General features: G+C 38.7%; 1 protein-coding gene, 1 non-coding gene, 1 pseudogene and 1 gene segment (V, D, J or C); 2 read left to right on the plus strand and 2 right to left on the minus strand.

Annotated features, from left to right (window-relative positions):
* LOC126030783 (Ig lambda-2 chain V region-like) overlaps positions 1 to 17318 on the plus strand; it is a 288742-nt pseudogene that overhangs the window by 104021 nt on the left and 167403 nt on the right.
* Positions 1 to 17318, minus strand: part of LOC126030744 (zinc finger protein 280B-like) — a 307853-nt gene that overhangs the window by 85740 nt on the left and 204795 nt on the right. The gene's annotated exons all lie outside the window — the stretch shown is intronic.
* Positions 1282 to 17318, plus strand: part of LOC126030786 (immunoglobulin lambda variable 2-18-like) — a 63915-nt gene continuing 47878 nt past the window's right edge. The window contains 2 exon segments of the V gene segment in view: positions 1282 to 1327; positions 1437 to 1699. Of these exon segments, the coding sequence occupies positions 1282 to 1327; positions 1437 to 1699 (309 nt within the window).
* Positions 5411 to 5516, minus strand: LOC126031768 (U6 spliceosomal RNA). Its single transcript, XR_007503598.1, has one exon. It is a non-coding gene; the product is annotated as a U6 spliceosomal RNA (small nuclear RNA).

Here is a 17318-nt window from a genome sequence, read left to right on the forward strand (position 1 = left end):
TGGATAACATGTCTGTTCTTAAATTCATACCATGCACATAAAAATGCAGGTAAATTAAGGATGCACTTATTTATTTCTCTGATTCCTATCTTGATGCAACACCATGTGTGGATATCCTCTTCAGATTTTTGACTCTGGCTTAATATCAGTGTAGGATAAAAGAATGTTAGAGTCAAATACAGAAAAGAGGAGATGAAGAGGAACAGACACTAGAGTTCTACCTTCTGACAAGGGCTTTGCTTGCTGAAAGGTGTTCTTCCCCAAAGGGGAGGGTGGGTACCTAGGAGTGACCATTTGCTCCTGAATTTCAGGACACACATGCTTCAGCACAGACAAGTGTGTTTGGGGCAGTGAAAGTGTGTGTGAGAGACTCACCCCAATACCCAAGAACCAAGTATAGGTGTTTCCACAAGAGGATAACTCACCTTTGCTTACACTAGAGGGAACTAGAAGTGAGGGAACCCAAGAGAGGGTACAACCTGGACCAGCTCAGTACTGAGTGATCATAGGTAGAGCCAAATTATAAGCAGAGGCCTAGGAGATGAGGAAGGTCATAGACATATGAAACTTTAGCATATTTATATTTCTCTGAAAGTTCAGTATGGGATGTTTGTATATGTGAGAAAAATTATTTTAAATAATTAATTTGTTTAATAGTTATGTTATTTAGAAAAACAGTGGTGCTAGGGATAGAATCCAGGGGGGTACCAATACTGCTTAATCGCAGGCACCACTTGAATCTGCTGTGCAATTCTGCTTTGACTTTGGGGACTTAAATCATCATAACTGCCCCATTTTATGTTCTAGCCTCATTGGCCAAGGACCAATGGGAGGAGCCTACTTACTCCCTTGAAGATCAAAGAATGAATAATTTAAAAGAAAATCAAAATAATAACTAGACTTGGGGCTGCATTATCACGAGTAAGGCCTTGGTTGCATGGTTTTGGCCCAGGTTGGTCCTTGAAAATCACCTCTTTCCCAAGTTCGTCAGAGTAATTCCTGAGTGCAGAGACAAAGTAACCCATGAGTACTGCCAGGTGTGGTGAAAAATTTTAAAAGAGAACAAGAGGAAAATGAAAACTAACAAGAATAATTTTCGTAGTTGCTGCAGAATGATCTTCTGTTCAAAGCCTCCTAATAGAGAGATGAGCAGAGGCAGGAATGGAAGGAGTTTTGCATGCAGGCCCCTCCCTCCTCCTTGCCAGGGCAGGGATAAGAGCTGGGACAGAGGCAGGCCCAGGGTTGTGGTGTCAGGAGGCAGCACTCTAGGCCACCTGCATCATGACCTGGGCTCTTTTCCTCCTCAGCCTCCTCAGTCAGGGCACAGGTGAGTCTTAGGCAAGGGCCCTCAGCACATATGGACTCATCTTTTGTCTTCTTTCCTCTGGCTCCTCTGAATTCAACTTGAACTCAAAAGTGTTTTCTCTGTTTTTCAGGGCTCTGGGCCCAGTCAGCCCATACTCAGCCTCCCTCAATGTTTGGGAATAAAGGAGAAAGACTCTCCATCACCTGTACAGGAACCAGCAATGACGTTGGAAGTTACGATGTCTCCTGGTACCAGCAGAAGGAGCTCACAGCCCCCAAACGGCTGATTTATAGGAACAACAATCGTCCCTCAGGGATCCCTGATCGCTTCTCAGGCTCCAAGTCTGGCAACACAGCGACTCTGACCATCTCTAGCCTCCAGCCTGAGGACGAGGCTGATTATTACTGTTTCTCATACAGGAATGGCGACTCTTTGCACAGTGGTTCATGCTCATAGGGAAGTGAGACAAAAACCTGCTCTGTGTTGCCTGCTGCTCCTTCCTTTCAACATTTAGATTTTAATCTTTTGAAAAATTATTTTGAACTTAAATGTTTACAAATAATTATGATAAGCAAATAACGCAAATAGTTTATTTACCAATATTTTAAATAATTTTTTGTATCTGCTGCTCCTTATATTTCTTTCTGATTTTCACTATATTATCTGAGTATACATGTAGGCAGAGGAATACATTGATGAGTTATTTGAAATAATTTGTTTATCTATTTATAGATTTTAAATGTTTTTTGATAGATACAATTTATATTTTATCAGATAACCCTTTTAAGATATGAAATTCATCATTGTTTTCTTTTTTCACATTGATACATTCATGACTATTATTATTCCATAATATATTATCCTTAAAGAATCTCTTTTTTGAGGGGAGGGTCACACCCGGCAGCGCTCAGGGGTTACTCCTGGTTCTATGCTCAGAAATTGCTCCTGATAGGCTCTGGGAACCATATGGGATGCAGAGTTTGAACCGCCGAACTCTTGCATGCAGGGCAAACGCCCTACCTTCATTCTATCTCTCTGGCCCCCACATCTTTTTAATTTTATGTAGCATTTCACCTGGGTCTGCTTTTTAACTGTAACCCATGGATTGATCACATGAGTATATGTTCAGCATACCAATGGCTGTTTAATGTTCATTTGTAATAGATACAATATCACTTTCATGGTATAGTCTCCCCAGGCAGTGCTAATTTCCATGTCACATGATTATTTAGACTTGAAAACTATGATTGTGCTTAAGAATGCTCAACATACAATGTAAACTATGAAGCCTTTCTTCAGTCTAGTTCACCTTTACAAACATGATAGGCCTAAAAGGAAGAAAAGAGTATAAAAAAAAAAGTTATATATTTCACAGTAGACTTGCCAGCTTTCTTTTCTTTTTTTTCCCTTGTTCTCTTTAAGTGTTTTATTCCATATTACATGGGAAAGCTTTTCAAATGTAACCGATGAGTCTATCGTCTGGCTGCTGATATATGCATATGAGTGTAGGTGTAAGGCAGGGTCTCAAGCTCAATTTACCTGGAGGCTGCAGGAGGCAAAGTCGGGGTGAGGCAGGGCTGCATAAGGGATTTCGCTTACCAAATATTTGCAATAAAAATCGCATTAGTAAGAAAAAAAATCGCAAAAAATCGCATTAAACATTTACACACCCTGAATGGAACTGCTCGGGGTATGTGAATGTTTAATGCAATCTTTATTGCCATTACTTGGTAAGTGAATAATCGTGAATACTGAGATATTTGAAGGCTGGCCAGGGCCACAAAATGTTGTACTGAGGGCCTCAAACGACCCGTGGGCCGCGAGTTTGAGACCCCTGGTGTAAGGCATACCAAGTTCAGTCTAATATCCATCTGCAATAGATATAGTGCCTATGTATTGTAGTGTTCTCCCCTCTAATACAGATAACACTTCCTCTCCACCCTTTTTATTATTTTTTGCTTACCACCTTACAAACCCTTTTTGAGCCCTTCATGTTATTTCTCCTCATTTAATCTTTTTTTACTCTCAGTTCCTTAACTCCTCATGAAGCAGAACATTCTCCCTAGCCCAGTCAGATGCCAACTAGCTCCCAAAGTTTATTATACCCCTCCCCGTCCTTACTTGATGTTAAGGAGGTGGTTGTGCAATCAGTAGGGATCCCAGAAAATCTGGCTGTGTTGCTTCATGGGCTTCAGAGGGACTGTGTGGGGGGAGGTCGAACCCCTTGCTGATGGTCTGTGAGTCCAAAAATTACTCCCAGAAAGATAAATTAAATCCCATTCTTCCATCCCCCTTTTGGGGGATACCTTGGTAATAATATCCAGAGTAAATAATCAACAAAGGCAAAAGATTAGGGGACCAAAAGTTTAGCAAAAAGAGATTTTGTCAGTTGCAGCCAGCTCCAAAAAGCAAATTGAACAAGCCCTCAGCTCTGGCAAAAAGCCCCTTAGGCCTCCCCAACAAGCTATTTTATTGTTTCCTTGATCGCCCCCACCTGGAAGATCCAGGTGGGACGACAGGCAAAAACAATATTACAAAATATACACAACAGGACTGCACATCAGGTTGCAGGTTTTTCCACACTCAGCTGAAAGTGCTTCCCAAGTCTCTGCTTCCTGGTCTAGTGCCACCTACTTCTGTCCCTGATAATTAGGTTGTTCTCCAGAAACTTTGAAGTTAACAAGCACCTCTGCCTGAGTTTAAGGTGGAATTGCATGCAGTTTGGGAAGCTAAACAGCTAAGAAGTCCATCAGAAATAACAGTGCATCCCAATCAGCTAGAGTTTTATAGCTGAATTAGAGTAGGATGTCATTTTATGTGAGTTCTGTATATTTATATGCATATAATGTATATATGCATATTCTCTTTATATGCAGTAATTTAATACATTCTATGAATATAGTGATTTGGAAGAAAACCACCCAAACATGTTGAAAACATTTATCTGTGACCAAATCACAAATAAAAGATAAATTGAAAGAAGGTTCTTGGATAGCATGACTATTCTTAAATCCATATCATGCACAGAGAAATGCAGGTAAATTAAGGATGTACTTATTTTTTTTCTCTGATTGCTACCTCAATGAAACACCAAATGTGGATATTCTTTTTAGATTTTTGACTCTGGCAAAATATCAATGTAGGATAAAAGAAAGTTAGAGTCAATTAAAGGAAAGCAGAGATGAAGAGGAACAGACACTAAGAGCTCTTCCTCCTGACCGGGGGCTTTGCTTGCTGAAAGGTGTTCCTTCCTGTGGAGGGAGGTTGGGTGACCTTGGAGTGAGCATTTGCTCCTGAGATGCAGGACAACCAATGCTTCAGTATAGACAAGTGTTTGGGGGAAGTGAAAGTGTGTGCCCGAGAGACTCACAACCAAAAACACGAAGTGCAGGTGATTCCACAAGAGGATAACTCAACTTTGCTAACACTAGAGAGAACCAGAAGTGAGGGAACCCAAGAGAGGGCACAACCTGGAGCAGCTTAGTACTGAATGATCATAGGTAGAGCCACATTATAAGCAGAGGCCTAGAAGACGAGGAAGGTCATAGACATATGAAACTATAGCATATTTATATATCTGTGAAAATGCGGTATGGGATGTTTGTATATGAGAGACAAATTATTTTTAATTATGTCATTTGTTTAATAGATATGTTATTTAGAAAAACAGTGGTGCTAGGAACAGAATCTAGAGGGTACCAATGCTGCTTAATTCCAGGCACCACTTGAACCTTCTGTGCACTTCTGCTTTGGCTTTGGGGATTCAGAACATCAGTTGTGCCTCAGTATTATGTGACAGCCTCATTGGCCAAGGAGCAATGGGAAGGGCCTACTCACCACCCTGAAGATCAAAGAATGAATAATTAAAAAGAAAATCAAAATAATAACTAGATTTGGGTAGCAGTATCTTGAGTAAGGCCTTGGTTGCATGACACTGACCCAGGTTGGTCCTTGGCAGTTCACCTGTTTCCCAAGCCTGCCAGGAGTAATTCCTGAGTGCAGAGACAAGAGTAACCCCTGAGTACTGCCAGGTGTGTGAACAATTTTAAAAGACGAAAGAAGAAAATGAAAACTAACAACAGAAATTACCTTTTCTTTTCTTTTTTTAATATGGAACTATTCACGATTTTGCTTGTCATCTTGCCCAGGGGCCCTGCTAATCTTCTCTGTATCATTCCAATTTCAGTATATGTGCTGCCAAAGCGAGCACAACAATAATTTTCTTATAATGCAGAATCATTTTCTGTTCAAGGTCTCCGAAGAGAGGAGTGAGCAGAAGCAGGAATGGAAGCAGTTTTGCATGCAGGCCCCTCCCTCCTCCGTGCCAGGGCAGGGATAAGAGCTGGAACAGAGGCAGGCCCAGAGTTGTGGTGTCAGGAGGCAGCGCTCTAGGCCACCTGCATCATGACCTGGGCTCTTTTCCTCCTCAGCCTCCTCAGTCAGGGCACAGGTGAGTCTTAGGCAAGGGCCCTCAGCACATCTGGACTCATCTTTTGTCTCCTTTCCTCTGGCTCCTCTGAATTCAACTTGAACTCACAAGTGTTTTCTCTGTTTTTCAGGGCTCTGGGCCCAGTCAGCCCATACTCAGCCTCCCTCAATGTTTGGGAATAAAGGAGAAAGAGTCTCCATCACCTGTAAAGGAACCAGCCTTGACATTGGAGATAATGGTGTCTCCTGGTACCAGCAGCAGGAGCACACAGCCCCCAAATGCTGATTTATAGTAACAAAAACCGGCCCTCAGGGATCTCTGATCGCTTCTCAGGCTCCAAGTCTGGCAACACAGCGACTCTGACCATCTCTAGCCTCCAGCCTGAGGACGAGGCTGATTATTACTGTTTCTCATACAGGAATGGTGGCACTTTGCACAGTGTTTCATGCTCACGGGGAAGTGAGACAAAAACCTGCTCTGTGTTGCCTGCTGCTCCTTCCTTTCAACATTTAGACTGTAATCTTTTGAAATATTATTTTGAACTTAAATGCTTACAAAAATTATGATAAGCACAATAACCCATATAATTTATTTACCAATATTTTAAATAATTTTCCATATCTGCTGCTCCTTATATTTTTTTTGATTTTCTATATTTTCTGAGTATACATGCAGGCAGAGGAATAAATTAATGAGTTATATGAAATAATCTGTTTATTTATTATAGATTTTAAATGTTTTTTGATATATAGAATTTATATTTTATCAGATAAGTCCTTTAAGACATCAAATTTATCATTGTTTTCTTTCCTCACATTGATACATCCATTACTATTATTATTCCATAATATATTATCCTTAATCTTTTTTTGTGGGGGGGTCACATCCGGCAGCTCTCAGGGGTTACTACTGGCTCTATGCTCAGATATTACTCCTGACAAGCTCTGGGGACCATATGGGATGCCAGGATTCGAACTACAGTCCTCCTGAATGCAAGGCAAACGCCCTACCTTCATTCTATCTCTTCTAGCCACAATTTTTTTTTAATTTTATGTACCATTTGACCTGGATCTGCTTTTTAACTGTAACCCATGGATCAATCACATGAGTATATATGTTTGGCATACCAATGACTGTCTAATATTCGTTTGTAATAGATAGAGTATTAATTTCATAGTATAGTCTCCCTATACAGTGCTCATTTCAATGTCACTTGGTTATTTAGACTTGAAAACGATGATTGTGCTTAAGAATGCTCCACACACAGCTTAAGCTATGAAGCCTTTCTTCAGTCTAGTTCACACTTACCTAACATGATAGGCCTAAAAGGAAAAAAAAAGGGTAAAAAAAAAAGGAAAATCTTTTACAGTAGATTTGCCAGCTTTCTTTTCTTTATTTTTTCCTTTTTCCCTTGTTCTCTTTAAGTGTTTTATTTCATATTACATGGGAAAGCTTTTGAAATGTAACCGATGAATCTATCCTCTGGCTGCTGATATAGGCATATGAGTGTATTTGTATACCATACCAATGTTCAATCTAATATCCATCTACAATAGATATAGTGCGTATGTATTATAGTGTTCTCCCCCCTGTATTATAGATAACCCTTCCTCTCTGCCTTTTCTTTTTTGCTTACCACCTTACAAACTCTTTCGAGCCCTTCATGTTATTTCTCCTCATTTAATCTTTTTTTACTCTCAGTCCCTTAACTCCTCATGAAGCAGAACATTCTCCCTAGCCTGATCAGATGCCAACTTGTGAGCGACCGAGCACCCACATGTTTAATGGAACTCTGAATGGATTTTCCACCGTCTGATTCAAGCCACAAAAAGTTTGCATAGCCCTGAGCCAAAAGAACCCTGCAAATAAATTTAGCTCACCACAGAGAATCTGGCTTAACTAGATTCCTTAAATCTTTCCATGGAACCTGTTTTTGTAACTGCTCTCATACACGTAATTATAGATAGGTTTTTGTAAGGTTTAAACTGTAAGATCTATTAAGGATTTGCTTCCCCTCCCCCCATCCTGCCAGGTTCCTCCTTATCCTTCCCGCCATCAAAATGTGTCTGCTCCCATTGGTTAAAATCGTTGTACCTGTACAAATCTGATTGGTTTAAGTTTCAATCCTATGTTTTTGCTCCTCCCACTGAAGCAGGGCATAAAAACCCTGCTTGCTCCCTCAATAAACCTCTTGACAGGAACTCAGCTTGAGCGTTTTATTAACTTCTACGGCTTAATTTTCTAGGTGTTCACAAAAGAGCTTAACACTTGCGAATTATTTGTATTAGCCTTCCACCTTCTGTCCTGGTTGAGAGAAAGCTGCTGGCCGGAAATCTCTCCCAGTAAAGGGCAGAAGCCAAGGCGAATACACCAACTAGCTCCCGAAGTGAATGAGATTCTCAGTATGAGAAAAAACCAACAATCTGCTGCTTTTGATTTGCTCTTGATGGCCCCTCTTCCTTCTCTTCCCTTCACAGTGGACTTTTGCTTGCTACCAGATTTGGTTTCTGAGAAATCCCCAGCTCGAGGACATTTCTTGATATGGGACTGTTGGGAGCCATTTTCCCCAGACTCCACAAAATTAAATCACAGGTTGAAGCTGCACTCAGGATCTTATTCCTTTCCTGCCTATTTCAAAAGTTTTCAAGAAGACATACAAATTTCCTTCGAATATTTCTATGAGATAATTCCTTTTAATCGCATAGCTATTATCAATATATTCTTATGTAGCGGCAACTTCCCCTAATCTTAGAATCCATCTACAATGGAATACTAGTAGTCAAGTCTCTGTTCAGAGATCATGTAAGCAAAAAGTTCATGGAACTTTTGGTTTTGACAGCTTGGCCCCCCCACATGCACTAGTAGTACCTTATGGCATTGTCCCTTTTTGCATAAGCACATTAAAATGGAAAAAGTTAACAGATGCAAACAAGTTCTTATCTAGTAGAGATAGGAATGCAATTTTTTTTTAATTTTTTCCTTTAATCTTTGTTTTTTATTTTATTGTAGTCAAAGTGAATTACAATTCTCTCACGCAATATTTGAGGCACATTGTGACAATATGTGAGGGTCATTCTCACCCACGAGTGTTGTCCTCCCTCCACCCCTCTTCCCAGCATGCATTGTACATCTCTCTCCTTTACCCCCGTAAATCTATTGCAAAGGTTTACCCCTTTTACAGCTTGTTGTACATTGGGTATTGATTCTGTTGTCGTTGACTTTAGATTTGGTATTCATATCTGATCATTTTTTCTTTCCACTAAATGAACATTTAACTGTCTGACCTTGGTACTATCTGGGGTAAGAAGGAAAAAAGTAGAAAGAAAAAAAAGCAAACACAATAAGAGAGAAACTAGGAGGAAGCCTTCTAGGTATTATAAATATCCATTTAGAAGAAGGAAGGTGAAAAAGCAGAAAAAAGTATTAAAACAAGACCAACTGAAAGAAAAAAACAATAAGGGAGTATAAACAGGATTACAAAAAGAACATACACATAATAAGCCAAAAACCAAAACCATCAGCTATAGACAAAGAAAAAAAAACAGAAAATAAAAAAGAAAGAAAAAAAGAGAAAATCAACAAACAAAAAAACCAGACCAGCAACTTGTTAAAAAAAAAAAGGTGTTATTTCTTCTTTTTTTTAATTGCATAGACACGGTAAATATAGGGGAAATTACAGCGAGAATTCCCTTGGTCTAAGACAGTGGTTGGCAAGCTGTGGCTCGCGAGCCATATGCAGCTCTTTACACTTTTAATGTGGCTCTTCTATGTGCTGGGCAGCAGCTCCAGGAGTCAAGACTCTGCTCCTAGTCTCTGTCAGTGCTCGCCTTGTGTGCAGCCCCAGTGGCTGGCTCCAAGAGTGTAATGATACCCAGTATCAACCCTAAACAAAGGTATTCCCCAACATCATCCTTTCTTAAATCTCTTCCTTTGATATGTAAAAGCCCACTGAATATGTACTTTTGTCTCTCTCTCTTGACCTGAAGCCTCCTGGTAATGGAAATTGGTTTTAATAAAGAAAGAGGTGTTCTAGCATTTTGGGCTCAAGGCAGAGAGTATAAGGTAAAAGGCTATAGACTCCATGATTATCCTTTCCTGGCTAGCTTGGTTTATTATTTCTTTCCTGCTACTCTTCTTCTTCAAACCAGGTTGATGGGGTTTAGAAATACAGTTCCCAGAGTGATCTTAAAACACATATTTTAGTTTGCATAAGAATGGGCATCTTTCATGAAGGGATTCTCAACCTAGAGTTATCTTTTCTGTGGATTCTTATGTTCAGAGTACTCATGATTAAAGTTGTGAGCTAATGCCCTTAAATCCAGTTTTTCATATTGATTATGACTTTCTGCATAATATAAGTGCCAATCAGAAATTTTTTGCAGGAGTGGAATCATTTCAATATCTTCTTCTCAGACACAGCTATCCCAGAATCAGATTCTTTTTTGAACACATCCATCTTATGTCTCACTGTAAAAACTACTTGTGAAACTCTCCTGCAGAGAAATATTAAGTTCATAGAGAAAATGAACAATGTCTGCCAAATACACAAGCTAGCTACCCATTCCTTGTCCAACTGGGGCTGTACAAAGTTAGAGTTCTGCTCTCACAGGAACTGCACTACTTCTTCCCTCTTGCCAACAAGGCTAAAGAGCACCCTTCCCTTGAATAGCCACTTCACTTTTTCATAGAGAAGATGCTAGTAGTGGGCATCCATACTCTCACCCAGGGTGGTGAATAGGCTGGATTTGATCACAATTGTGAATTTCACAAACTATCTTTACTGTATCATCTGTCACATAATTTAATTCAGCAGGGAGTTTTTTTTAATCCAGTCCATCATACAATGAGTGCATGTAATGTACGGGTGTGCAACTTCTGTTTCTTGTGACTGCACAAAAAAACTGAGCCATGCACAGTGCATCATCTGCACATACATCAGCACATCAGATTATTATTCTGAGTGAAATGAGTCAGAAGGAGAGATGTAGACACAGAACAATCATTTGTGGCATATAAGAATAATAAATGGCAATATGGTAATAATGCTCAGAGAAAATAGGGATGAGGGACAGGAGGACTAGTCCATGATCGGAAGCGTGCCATAAAAAGTGGTGAATTCAGTTAGAATAGAGAAAGATACACTATGACATTGATAGTTGGAACTTATCACTCTAGACAAGACCTGGATGCTGAAAATAGGTAAGTGACATGCATGGTCGCTTTTAATTAACAATATTGCAAACCACAGTGTCATAAAGGAAAAGAGAGATAGAGAGAAAAAAGCAAAATGCCTGCCCTTGACATAGGCAGAGGAGGGTGAAGGGGAAGGAAACAAGGGACATTGGTGGTGGGGAAAGTGCACTGGTGAAGGATGGTGTACATTCTATGATTGAAATGCAATATGAATTTTGTAACAAATATGTTTAAATAAAAAATTTATTTTTAAAATGTTTCATGCACTCTATCATAATTCCTTTATGATATGATATCATATGCCTTTAACAAAGTGCCGTTTTTGTTTTTATATGTATTTTAGTTTGGCGTCTTGCAGCACACACTAAAGTGTCAATAGATTTTTTCCTTTCAGTGAAATAACTACTTTTCTGTGGAACACTGTTCTTGCTTTAAAAGTGTTAAAAGGTTTTTCTCTTTCTTTATATTTTTTATTTAAACACCTTTGTTACAAACATGATTGTGGTTGGGCTTCCATCATATAAGATGACACCCCCCATCACCAGTGTAACATTCCCATTACCAATGATCCAAATATCCCTCCTCCCCTCCCTGCCCCTACCTGTACTCTAGAAGGTTTTCTTTTTACCTGATCTATTCTCATTGTTAGGATAGTTCGCAGTGTAGTTATTTCTATAACTATACTCATCACTCTTTCTGGTGAGGTTCATGTGGTCGGCTGTAACGTCCAGCCCTCCTCTCTTTTGTCTCTGAAAATTGTTGAGAAATGTCTTTCATTTTTCTTAAAACCCATAGATGAGTGATACTATTCTCAATATTTCTCTTTCTCTCTGACTTATTTCACTCAACATAATAGATTCCATGTACATCCATGTATAAGATAATTTCATGACTTCATCTCTCCTGACAACTGCATAATATTCCATGGTGTATATGTACCACAGTTTCTTTAGCCATCCATCTGTTGAAGGGCATCTTGGTTGTTTCCAGAGTAATGGTAAATAGTGCTGCAATAAATACAGGTATAAAGAAAGGGGTTTTTGTATTTTATTTTAGTGTCCCTAGGGTATATTCCTAGCAGTTATAACACTCCATGACATTGTGACTAAAGGCATCTTCAAGGAGGAAACTGCACTCTCCAAGCAAGTGAGAGCAGAGATTAACACATGGAAATATATTAAGTGGAGAAGCATCTGCACCTCGAGGAAATAGTGCCCAGGATACAAGAGCCACCACTGATTGTCTTAAACATAGTACTGATAGTACTTGTGATAGCGATTAGGCAAGAAAAAGATATCAATGGCATCCAGATAGGAAAGAATGAAGATAAGATCTCACTGTTCGCAGATGAAATGATGACATTTTTCTACTTAAAAACTACTAAATACTGCTTTAAAAAGCTACTAAATAGCTTCTAGAAACAATAGATGCATGTAGCAATGTGACAAGCTACAAAATTAACACACAAAATCAATGGCCCTTTTGTACAGCAATAATGATAGGGAAGACATAGACATTAAGAAAACAACCCCATTCACATTAGTGCCACACAAACTCAAATATCTTGTAGTCAACTTGACCAAAGGTGTGAAGGACCTATACAAAGAGAACTATAAAATCCTGCTCCATGGAATAAGAAAGGACATGGGGAAATGGAAACACATACCCTGCTCAAGGATTGATAGGATTAACATCACTAAAATGGCAATAATCCCCAAAGCATTCTACAGATTTAATGCGATCCCTCTAAAGATAAACATGATATTCTTCAAAGAAGTGAACCAAACACTTTTTAAATTCATTTGGAACAATAAACACCACCGAATAGCTGAAGTACTCCTTGGGAAAAGAAATATGGGAGGCATTACTTTCCCCAACTTTAAACTGTATTACAAAGCAATAGTCATCAAAACAGCATGGTATTGGAATAAAGAGAGATCCTCAGATCAGTGTAATAGGCTTGAGTATTCAGAGAATGTTCCCCAGATATACAATCACCTAATTTTTGGCAAAGGAGCAAGAAATTCTAAATGGAGCAAAGAAAGCCTCTTCAATGAGTGGTGTTGGCACAATTGGATAGCTCCTTGCAAAAAAGTCAATTTAGATCCCCAGATCACATCATGTACAATGGTAAAATCCAAATGGTTTAAAAACCTGATATCAGACCTGATACCATAAATTATATAAAGCAACACATAGGTAAAAACACCCCATGACATTGAGACTAAAGGCATCTTCAAGGAGAAAACTGCATTCTCCAAACAAGTGAAAGCAGAGATTAACAGATGGGAATATATTAAGATGAGAAGCTTCTGCACCTCAAATGAAATAGTGCCTAAGATATAAGAGCCACCCACGGATTGGGAGAATCTATTCACACAAAACCCATCAGTAAGGGGCTAATATCCAAAATATATAGGGCACTGAGAGAACTTTATAAGAAAAAAAATCTAATTCCATCAAAAATGGGGAGAAAAGAACAGACAATTTGTTAAAGAAGAAATACAAATGACCAAAAGGCACATGAAAAAATGCTCCACACCACTAATCATCAGGGAGATGCAAATCAAAACAACTATGAGGTACCACCTCACACCACAGAGATTGGCACACATCACAAACAATGTGAACAAGAAGTGTGGGCGATAATGTGGAGAGAAAGGAACTCTTATCCACTTCTAGTGGTAATGCCATCCAGTCCAACCTTTACGGAAATTTATATAGAGACTCCTCCAAAAACTGGAAATTGAGCTCCCCTACGATCCAGCTATACCGCTCCTAGGAATATAGCTTAGGAACACCAAAATACAATACAAAATACCTTTCTTACACCTATATTTATTTACCATAACAAGACTGGAAACAACCAAGATACCTTTCAACAAATAAATGGCCAAAGAAATTTTGGTACATATACACAATGGAATATTATGCAGCCATCAGGAGAGATGAAGTCATCAAATTTTCCCATACATGGATGTACATAGAATCTATTATGCTGAGTGAAATAAGTCAGAGGGAGAGTTAAAGATGCAGAATGGTCTCACTCATGTATGGGTTTTAAGCAAAATGAAAGATTCTTTCATAAATTTCAGAGACAAAAGAGAAGAGGGTTGAACGTTCCAGCTTACTACATAAAACTCACCACAAAGAGTGATGAGTGTAGGTAGAGATATAACTACATTGAAAACTATCCTAACAATGTGAATGAAGGAAGGAAGTAGAAAGCCTGTCTAGAGTACAGGTGGGGATGGGGTGGGGAGGAGGGAGATTGGGATATTGGGAATGGGAATGTTACACTGGTGAAGTTACATGACTGAAACCCAACCATAATCATGTTTGTAATCAAGATTTTTAAATAAAGATTTTAAAAAAACAATATTTGTGTAAAGATGTAAAATGTACACTGTCACTAAACTATTACAATAAAACCTTTGTTTTGTTTCAAAAAATAACTTCACTTTTTGTCATCCTGAAACAAATGTATTCTGATCAGTAATGTCAACTATGTGATTAAATTTCTTTTAGTAAATTAAAAAAGAATAACAAAAGAATATAAGAAATGAGCTACAAAACCAACCTAAGTGCACAATTCAAGTTAGAATAGAAAACAAAAGACAAACAAGAGTAACCTTTGGTAAATAACATTGGGAAATACTAAAACTTAAAAATAGATACATTTAGGGCCAGGGTGATGCCACAATAGTGGAAAGTTTGCTTTGCATGGGGCTAATTCAGAACAGACCTTGGATCGATCCCCAATGTCCCATTTGGTTCTTCAAGCCAGGAGTGATTTCTGAGTGCATGGCTTGGAATAACCCCTAAGCATCACAGGGTGTGACCCAAGTAGTAAAAAAAAAAAATTTAGATACATTCAGAAGCATGTGTTTATGATGACTGACATTTATTTTAATTATATAAGTATTTTGAAAATTGGAGACTTTTCAACTTTGAAGATGACAGTAGATCACCTAAAGCTAATTTTGATGAATGTGTTATACTGTGCTTTTATGTATTTCAAAGATATATAGTCAAATATATAGCTTAAAATCTGTGTGCTTTTTCAGAAATTGTTCTGTTGGCCTTGTTCTTTAGCTTGTAATTTACTTTTTTGATTTCCATAGCCTGAGGACAAAGTCAAGGGATATCACAGCAGGGAAGGCACTTGTCTTTCATGTGGCTAACCCTGGTTTTAAACTAGGAGTGACCCTTGAGGACAGAGCCAGGAGTAAATCCTGAGTGATGCTGGGTGTTTCCCCAATACAAAAACCATATACAAAAAAGAAAACCTTAAGACAATCTGCAGGCGTAAACAAGGAAGAAAAAGAGAAAAAGTTTAAGGTGTGCTTTCCAGGAAAGAGGCTGCCAGCTTAATTTGGCAGATTCCATGAATTTTGATAATAATATTTTCTTCCATCAGGGAGCAGTGATGGCCTTATTTGCGAATATCTTTACCCTGTCAGTGGTTGGCAACCTGAGGCTCCCGAGCCACATGTGGCTCTTTACACTTTTAATTTGACTCTTTTGTGTGGCAGGCAGCTGCTCCAGGAGTCAGGACTCTGCTCCTAGCCTCTGTCAGTGCACGCCCTGTGTGGCTCTCAACATGCATTTTGATCGTGGTTTTGGCGAGATTTGGCTCAGTTGAAAAAAAAGGTTGCCGACCACTGCGATTCTGGTTTATATCCATGAGGCATCAAGAACAGTTTCTTATTGAGTTTTACCAAGGAAAAATAAGGGTACAATGTCCCAATTGTAGAGAATTTTTTTGAGTCCAAGACACAGAAGGAAAAAAAGTTAAGTTCACTCTTTATTTTTATATTAAATGTAGCTGACCCGCCCTTTTAGTCTTCTGTGATTTAAACATTTTATAGTTAGTAGTTTCTATTTTTATGTATTCAGATCTGATCTCTGAATTAAGGTGGATACATGGTGTTCTGTTCTTGATGAAGCCTTAACGGTTTAATAAAAATGACTTGACATATTGTCTTTTATAATTTTTGTAATTGAGTTTATTATTCCTCTCCTCTTCCTTACTTGATATTAAGGTGATGGTTGTGCAATCATTAGTGATCCTAAAAACACTGGCTGTGTTGCTTTATGGGGAACTGCATATCAGGCTGCAGGTTTTTCCATACTCAGCATCAAGAGCTCCCCAAATCTCTGCTTCCTGGTCTAGTGCCACTTACTTCTGTTCCTGATCATGAGGTTGTTTTTCATAAACTTTGGAGTTAAAAAGAACTCTTGCCTGTGTTTAGGGTGCAATTGCTTGCAGTTTGGGAAGCTAAACAGCAAAGAAGTCGATCTGAAATAACTGTGCATCCCGGATCATAATCAGCTAGAAATTTATAGGTGAAACAGACTAGGATGTCATTTTATGTGACTTCTGCACATTTATATGCATATAATGTACATATGCATATTATCTTTATATGCAGTAAATTAATAAATTCTATGGATAAGTGATTTGGAAGAAAACCACCCAGTCATGTTGAATACATTTATCTGTGGCCAAGTCCCAAATAAAAGATATATTGGAAGAAATTTCTTGGGTAACATGTCTGTTTTTAAATTCATACCATGCACATAGAAATGCAGGTAAATTAAGGATGTACTTATTTGTTTCTCTGCTTACTATTTTGATGCAACACCATATGTGGATATCCTCTTCAGATTTTTGACTCTGGCTTAATATCAGTGTAGGATAAAAGAATGTTAGAGTCAAATACAGAAAAGAGGAGATGAAGAGGAACAGACACTAGAGTTCTACCTTCTGACAAGGGCTTTGTTTGCTGAAAAGTGTTCTTCCCCAAAGGGGAGGGTGGGCACCTGGGAGTGACCATTTGCTCCTGAATCTCAGGACACAGATGCTTCAGCACAGAAAAGTTGTTTGGGGCAGTGAAAGTGTGTGTGAGAGACTCACCCCAATACCCAAGAACCAAGTGCATGTGTTTCCACAAGAGGATGAGTCACCTTTGCTTACACTAGCAGGGGTCCTCAAACTTTTTAAACAGTGGGCCAGTTTGCTGTCCCTCAGACCATTGGAGGGTCTGACTATAGTAAAAACAAAACATATGAACAAATTCTTATGCACACTGCATATATCTTATTTTGCAATGAAGAAACAAAACAGATACAAATACAATATTTGGCCCGCGGGCCATAGTTTGAGGACCACTGCTAGAGGGAACTAGAAGTAAGGGAACCCAAGAGAGGGCATAACCTGAAGCAGCTTAGTGATCATAGGTAGAGTCACATTATAAGCAGAGGCCTAGGAGATGAGGAAGGTCATAGACATATGAAACTTTAGCATATTTATATTTCTCTGAAAGTTCAGTATGGGGTGTTTGTATATGTGAGAACAATTATTTTAATTAATTAATTTGTTTAATA

This window comes from Suncus etruscus, chromosome 15 (genome assembly GCF_024139225.1).
Source record: "Suncus etruscus isolate mSunEtr1 chromosome 15, mSunEtr1.pri.cur, whole genome shotgun sequence".
Lineage (NCBI taxonomy): Eukaryota > Metazoa > Chordata > Mammalia > Eulipotyphla > Soricidae > Suncus > Suncus etruscus.